General features: G+C 52.0%; 1 protein-coding gene across 1 annotated transcript in view; it reads left to right on the top strand.

Moving 5' to 3' along the window:
- Positions 1–7,712, top strand: part of TJP3 (tight junction protein 3) — a 40,460-nt gene that overhangs the window by 8,744 nt on the left and 24,004 nt on the right. Inside the window, exons 4-8 of the mRNA XM_011967340.1 lie at positions 774–876; positions 1,100–1,454; positions 2,991–3,094; positions 6,096–6,255; positions 6,664–6,772. Of these exons, the coding sequence (XP_011822730.1) occupies positions 774–876; positions 1,100–1,454; positions 2,991–3,094; positions 6,096–6,255; positions 6,664–6,772 (831 nt within the window). The remainder of the gene's footprint in view (positions 1–773; positions 877–1,099; positions 1,455–2,990; positions 3,095–6,095; positions 6,256–6,663; positions 6,773–7,712) is intronic.

Here is a 7,712-nt window from a genome sequence, read left to right on the forward strand (position 1 = left end):
ATTAGCCAGGCGCGGTGGTGGGCGCCTGTAGTCCCAGCTACTCAGGAGGCTGAGGCGGGAGAATGGCGTGATCCCCAGGAGGCGGAGCTTGTAGTGAGCCGAGATCGCGCCACTGCACTCCAGCCAGGGGGACAGAGCAAAACTCCATCTCAAAAAAAAAATACAAAAAATTAGCTGGGCGAGGTGGCGGGCGCCTGTAGTCCCAGCTTCTTGGGAGGCTGAGGCAGGAGAATGGCATGAACCCGGGAACCAGAGCTTGCAGTGAGCCGAGATTGCGCCACAGCACTCCAGCCTGGGCGACAGAGCAAGACTCTGTCTCAAAAATAAAATAAAATAAAATAATATTAAATTAAATTAAAAAAACTAAAAAGTACAAAACTTAGCCAGGCGTGGTGGCGGGCACCTGTAGTCCCAGCTACTAGGAAGGCTGAGGCAGGAGGATCATTTGAAATGAGGAGGTGGAGGTTGCAGTGAATTGAGATCGTGCTACTGCAATCCAGCCTGGGCAACAGAGTGAGACCCTGTCTCAAAAAAAAAAAAAAAATGTTGCTTCCACTCTATGATTATAGTAGGTTCTACAATTGGCCCCATTTTACAGATGAGAAAACGGAGGCCCAGAAGGATGAATGTCTTTGTGAACCTAGGGACGCCAATGAATTAGAACCAGGCCTTGTAGACCTGGAGGTTCCAGAGACACCCCCTCCTCAGTGAGGGCTTGTTACGAGGGTCTCCCCTGCAAAGCCTCCTCCGTAAGACCCACCCACCTCTCTCAGGACAGGTGACCACATCGTTATGGTGAACGGGGTCTCCATGGAAAATGCCACCTCCACGTTTGTCATTCAGACACTCAAGACCTGCGCCAAGATGGCCAACATTGTGAGTAGGCAGCCCCTGGCATGGCCGGCGTCTCTGACCCCAGCCTGGGTCCTGCCGCTGTAGAGGTTGTAAGCTTCAGAGAGCAACGAGTCATCTTCTCATCTTACACTTTGGACATTGAGGTCCAGAGAGAGACTGGTGTCCCCCAGGGTCACCTGGGGGCTGAGCAGAGCCTCCCCCAGCCCTTCCTGTAGCTGAGCCCTCCTGTCCCTTCCTCTAACAGACAGTCAAACGTCCCCGGAGGATCCAGCTGCCCACCACCAGCAAGGCCAGCCCCTCCGGCCCAGGGCATCGGGACTCGGACGAGGACGATGGGCCACACCGGGTGGAGGACATGGACCAGGGCCAGGGCTATGATGGTGACTCATCCAGTGGCTCCGGCCGCTCCTGGGACGAGCGCTCCCGCCGGCAGAGGCCTGGTCGCCGGGGCCGGGCCAGCAGCCATGGGCGTAGGAGCCCGGGTGGTGACTCTGAGGCCAACGGGTTGGCCCTGGTGTCTGGCTTTAAGCGGCTGCCGCGGCAGGATGTGCAGATGAAGCCCGTGAAGTCGGTTCTGGTAAAGAGGAGAGACAGTGAAGGTGAGGCGGGAGGTCAGGCACGATCAGAACTGGACACAGGGCACTGTGGTCGGGTGGGCGACGGTTTCAGGCCCTCCTCCTGCCTCAGCCTTCCTAGTGACTGGGACTACAGGCACTCGCCACCATGCCTGGCTCATTTTTGTATTTTTAGAAGAGACGGAGTTTCACCATGTTGGCCAGGTTGGTTTCGAACTCCTGACCTCAGGTGATCCCCTGCCTTGGCCTCCCATAGTGCTGGTATTGCAGGCGTGAGCCACCGTGTCCGGCCTGGAGGCTACAACTACACCTGGCATCTTCTTGCTCCTCACTCCCCCCACCACAAATCCCCACTTTTCCCCTTTTCTGTCCCTTTCTCCCTGTCTGTATTTCATATATTCTGTCTAGCTCTTTCTCTGTGAACCTGGTGGTCCCTAATTCTGGGCTGGGTTAAGCCATATCACCTGTCAGCCACTTGAGGCCCAGAACTATTTTATCACCATGTCCCCTCCCTGATCCCCAGAACCGCTGCTTAGGCCACCTCACTTAGCAAAAGGGACTCAGCAAGTGGGATGGAGTGAAGGACCCTGAGCTCGGAGGTGATCCTGGATGATGTGGGAGGCCCAATATCACCACAGGGTCTTTATAAGAGGAGGCCTGGCTGAGTATGGTGGCTGATGCCTGTAATCCTAACACTTTGGGAGGCCAAGGCAGGCGGATCACTTGAGGCCAGGAGTTTGAGACCAGCCTGACCAATATGGTGGAACCCTGTTCCTACTAAAAATACAAAAATTAGCCAGGCGTGGTGGCATGTACCTGTAATCCCAGCTACCTGGGAGGCTGAGGAATGAGAATTGCTTGAACCCGGGAGGCGGAGGTTGCAGTGAACTGAGATTTCGCCACTGCACTCCAGCCCAGGTGATAACAGTGAGACTCATTCTGGAAAAAAATTAAAAAATAAAAAATAGGCTGGGTGTGGTGGCTCAAGCCTGTAATCCCAGCACTTTGGGAGGCCGAGACGGGCAGATCACGAGGTCAGGAGATCGAGACCATCCTGGCTAACCAGGTGAAACCCCGTCTCTACTAAAAAAAATATAAAAAAATTAGCCAGGCACAATGGCGGGTGCCTGTAGTCTCAGCTACTTGGGAGGCTGAGGCAGGAGAATGGCGTAAACCCGGGAGGTGGAGCTTGCAGTGAGCTCAGATCCGGCCACTGCACTCCAGTCTGGGTGACAGAGCGAGACTCCGTCTCAAAAAAAAAGTAAAATAAAATAAAAAATAAAAATTGAAACAATTATGATGTCAGGAGCAATATCATACCCTTAGCCTGGGCATGGCAACATCACGAGCGGCAGGTGACGTGGTGTCCCCGCCCTCTGGAGGTGTCATTGACACTTTCAGATCTTAGATCCCACAGGCGACATCGCCGTTCTCATTATGATGCCATCAAAGTGTTAGGAAGGGAGGGCCCACACCTGGACTCTGTCCTTGCAACAGGAGAATGCCCCCAGGCACCCGTTTCCAGAGTCCTGCCTCAGTTTCCCTCCTCCCCCCTTACAGAGTTCGGTGTCAAGCTGGGCAGTCAGATCTTCATCAAGCACATTACAGAGTCGGGCCTGGCTGCCCGGCACCGTGGGCTGCATGAAGGAGATCTCATTCTACAGGTGAGGCCGGGCTGCTTATCCTATGGGCAGGGAGACCAAGGCAGGGTGGGGACGGGCAGTGCCACTGAGTCATACAGCAACGACAGCAGAGCTGGGCCCCAAACCATTTACCGTAAGTGTTGTTGCTTGTATCTCAAAGGTTGCAGATGGCCACGCATAAAACCACCTTTCTCGGCCGGGCGTGGTGGCTCACGCCTGTAATTGCAGCACTTTGGGAGGCCACGGCGGGCGGATCATGAGGTCAGGAGATGGAGATCATCCTGGCTAACACGGGGGTCAGGAGATCGAGATCATCCTGGCTAACAGCGATCATCCTGGCTAACACGGTGAAACCCCGTCTCTACTAAAAAAAATATAAAAAAATTAGCCAGGCACAATGGCGGGTGCCTGTAGTCTCAGCTACTTGGGAGGCTGAGCGCCACTGCACTCCAGCCTGGGAGACAAAGCCAGACTCCATCTCAAAAAAAAAACAAACAAAAAAAACACCCTTCTCTCCAGCTACTGCTAATCCATGGCCAAATGTCAGTTTCTAGTATCCTCATGGAGTTGTCTGTTTCTAATACCCTCTAGCTTTGATGTGCATCAGAGAATCATGTGGGCAGCTGATTCCTGGACCTACCCTAGATGGCTGGATGCTAATGACCCAGTCACCATGTTTAGGGGAGCTGCCCTGCCCTAAAGGATGGTTTCTTTCTGGATTCTTCCCCTGAAAATCTGTTTCTAGTGACTCCTAGTGTTTGATTTCCAAACTGCTTTCAACTGGTTATTTTCAGTGTCTTTAAAGTTATCTGTTTCTTTTCTATTTTTTTTTGAGACAGAGTCTTGCTCTGTTGCCCAGGCTGGAGTGCAGTGGCACAATCTCGGCTCACTGCAACCTCCGCCTCCCAGGTTCAAGTGATTCTCCTGCCTTAGCCTCCTGAGTAGCTGGGATTACAGGTGCCCACCATCACACCCGGCTAATGTTTGTATTTTTAGTAAACACGGGGTTTCACCATGTTGGCCAGGCTGGTCTCGAACTCCTGACCTCAGGCAATCCACCCGTCTCGGCCTCCCAAGGTGTTGGGATTACAGGCGTGAGCCACCGCTTCTGGCTAAGTTATCTGTTTCTAGTGACCTGAGCAACTGTGTTTCTAGTGTACTGCAGCAGACACCAGAAATAGAGAACTTGGTGGGGGTACTAGAAATTTACAATCCCAGAGCCAGGCCTGGTGGCTCATGCCTATAATCCCAGCACTTTGGGAGGCCGAGGCAGGAGGATCTCTTGAGCCCAGGAATTCAAGACCAGCCTGGGCAACAGAGTGAGACCCCATCTCTACAAAAAAGAAAATTAGTGGTGCCACACACCTGTGGTCCCAGCTACTTGGAGGCTGAGGTGGGAGGATCACCTGAGCCTGGGAAGTTAAGGCTACAGTGATCTTGAGCTGTGATGATGCCACTGCACTCCAGCCTGGGCGACAGAGCAAGACCCTGTCTCAAAAATAAATAAATAAATAAATAAATAAATAAATAAATAAAATGCCAGGTGTGGTGGCTTATGCCTGTAATCCCAGTACTGTAGGAGGCTGAGATAGGAGGACTGCTTGAGCCCAGAAGTTTGAGACCAACCTGGGCAACATAGCAAGATGGCCATCTCTATTAAAAAAAAAAAAAAAAAAAAAGGGGGCCAGGCGCGATGGCTCACGTCTGTAATCTCAGCACTTTGGGAGGCCGAGACGGGCGGATCACAAGGTCAGGAGATCGAGACCATCCTGGCTAACACGGTGAAACCCCGTCTCTACTAAAAATACAAAATATTAGCCGGGCGTGGTGGTGGGTACCTGTAGTCCCAGCTACTCGGGAGGCTGAGGCAGGAAGGAGAATGGCATGAACCTGGGAGGCGGAGCTTGCAGTGAGCTGAGATCGGCCCGCTGCGCTCCAGCCTGGGCGACAGGGCAAGACTCCATCTCAAAAAAAAAAAAAAAAGAGTTAAAAAAACAAAATAAAACTAGAAGAAACCGAAAATCCCCAGGGTTACTGAAAATAAACCTCCCAAGGGAAAATGTTAGAAGTGGGTTTTTGGGGCTACTGGAGATGACATTAAGTTCATTCTTTCTTTTTTTTGAGACGGAGTTTTGCTCTTGTTGCCCTGGCTGGAGTGCAATGGCGCGATCTCGGCCGCCCTCCCAAAGTGCTGGGATTACAGGCATGAGGCACCGCACCCGGCTGACATTAAGTTCTTTCTAGGAATTGTGTGTTTCTAATCTACCTCCAGATGACTTTTCCTTTCTTTCTTTCTTTCTTTTTTCTTTCCTTTTTGATATGGAGTGTTTCTCTGTCACCCAGGCTGGAGTGCAGTGGTGGGATCTTGGCTCACTGCAACCTCTGCCTCCCGGGTTAAAGTGATTCTCCTGTCTCAGTCTCCTGAGTAGCTGGGACCACAGGCGCCCACCACCACGCCCGGCTAATTTTTGTATTTTTAGTAGAGACAGGGTTTCACCACGTTGGCCAGGCTGGTCTCGAACTCCTGACTTCAAGTGATCCGTCTGCCTCTGCCTCCCAAAGTGCTGGCATTACAGGCGTGAGCCACCGCACCCAGCCCTAGATGTCTGCTTCTAGTTATGTCCCAGAAGATTGGGTATTTCTATTATCTTTTAAGTATCTGATACTCCTTCTCCTCCAATTAGAGTTGTTTATAATGTCACCCTCACATCTGTTCCTAGTATCCCCTGAGAAATTTCCACTTTTGGTAAGAAAGGAGAGTCAACCTGTTTCTCATTTTCTCCAGTGTCTCCCACCCCTGGATGTTCTAAGGAACATTTTCTGTTTCTAGAATTCGGTGATCAGTTCTTGGTGTGGTCTCCACTCACAGCAGGAATCCAATTCTAACGTTTTCCTTAGGGTGTGTCTGTTTTTAGCAACCCCTGGGGGAATTGTCTGTTTCTAGTTCCCCCACCAAACTGTTTCTACTGTCTCCCGTCTCTCATTAACTCACTTCCTCTCTTTCATTCCTGGTCCCTTTCAGATCAACGGGGTGTCCAGCCAGAACCTGTCACTGAGTGACACCCGGCGACTGATCGAGAAGTCGGAAGGCAAGCTAAGCCTGCTGGTGCTGAGAGATCGCGGGCAGTTCCTGGTGAACATTCCGCCTGCCGTCAGTGACAGCGACAGCTCGCCGTTGGAGGGTGAGGACGCAGAGGATAGGCCCTGGGAGGGGGTTGAATGGACGGCAGGGAAGGCGGGAAGCCCCAGGCAGGGCCAAGGACAAACCAGTGAGCCTGGTCCCTAGAGGCTCAGAGAGTGGCAGGAACTTGCCGAAGGTCACACAGAAAGTCAGGAGTACAGGGGGGCGATCTTGGCTCACTGCAAACTCCGCCTCCTGGGTTCAAGTGATTCTCATGCCTCAGCCTCCTGGGTAGCTGGGATTATAGGCGTGAGCCACCGTGCCCACCTCCAGAGCTGAATATTCTAACTGAGCTTCTGACTTTGGTCTAGGGCCCTTTGTTTAGAGGGGTCTTGATATGCCCCTCTGTAAAATGGGTCCAGTCTGGAAGGCGTGACCATGGCTGATGAGATGTCCTCTCCCCCTGCAGACATCTCGGACCTCACCTCGGAGCTATCGCAGGCACCACCATCCCACATCCCGCCACCACCCCGGCATGCTCAGCGGAGCCCCGAGGCCAGCCAGACCGACTCTCCCGTGTAAGTATCACCCGTCAGAATAGTCGATGGGAGGGAGAGGGGAATGCGGGCGTAGCTTTCTACTGGGGGTAACCTTGAGGATGCAGTCCTGTATTTCTAGCACCTGCCTCAAAACACCTCTAGCCTCTACCCATTACGCAGTTCCAAAGCCATGTCCACATTTGTAGGTGTTGGTTACAGCAGCACCCCACTTCTTAGTATCAAACTCTGCCTTAGGCTGGGAGCGGTGGCTCACGCCTGTAATCTCAGCACTTTGGGAAGCCGAGGAAGGTGGATCATCTGAGGACAGGAGTTCAAGACCAGCCTGGCCCAACATGGTGAAACCCTGTCTCTACTAAAATACCAAAATTAGCCCGGCGTGGTGCCAGGTGCCTGTAATCCCAGCTGCTTGGGAGGCTGAGGCAGGAGAATCGCTTGAACCCAGGAAATGGAGTTTGCAGTGAGCCGACATCATGTCATTACACTCCAGCCTGGACGACCACAGCAAAACTCCGTCTCAAAAAAAAATTTTTTTTTTCCTCTATTTATTTATTTGTTTTGAGACCGAGTCATGTGAGACTGGCTAATTTTCGTATTTTTGGTAGACATGGGGGCTGTGTTGCCCAGCTATGTTGCCCAGGCTGGTCTTGAACTCCTGGGCTCAAGCATTTGGCCTGTCTCAGCCTCCCAAAGTGCTGGGATTACACGTGTGAGCCACCACGCCCAGCCCAGATAAATTAAAATTCTGTTTATTTTGTTTATTTGTTTGTTTTTTTGGAGACAAGGTCTTGTTCTGTCGCCCAGGCTGGAATGCAGTGGCGTGATCTTGGCTCACTGCAACCTCTGCCTCCCGGGTTCAGGCAATTATCCTGCCTTAACCTCCTGCGTAGCTGGGATTACAGACACCCACCATCATGCCTGGCTAATTTTTGTATTTTTTTTTTTTTTTTTTTTTTTTTTT

This window comes from Mandrillus leucophaeus, unplaced genomic scaffold (assembly GCF_000951045.1).
Source record: "Mandrillus leucophaeus isolate KB7577 unplaced genomic scaffold, Mleu.le_1.0 Scaffold8, whole genome shotgun sequence".
NCBI classification, from domain to species: Eukaryota; Metazoa; Chordata; class Mammalia; order Primates; family Cercopithecidae; genus Mandrillus; species Mandrillus leucophaeus.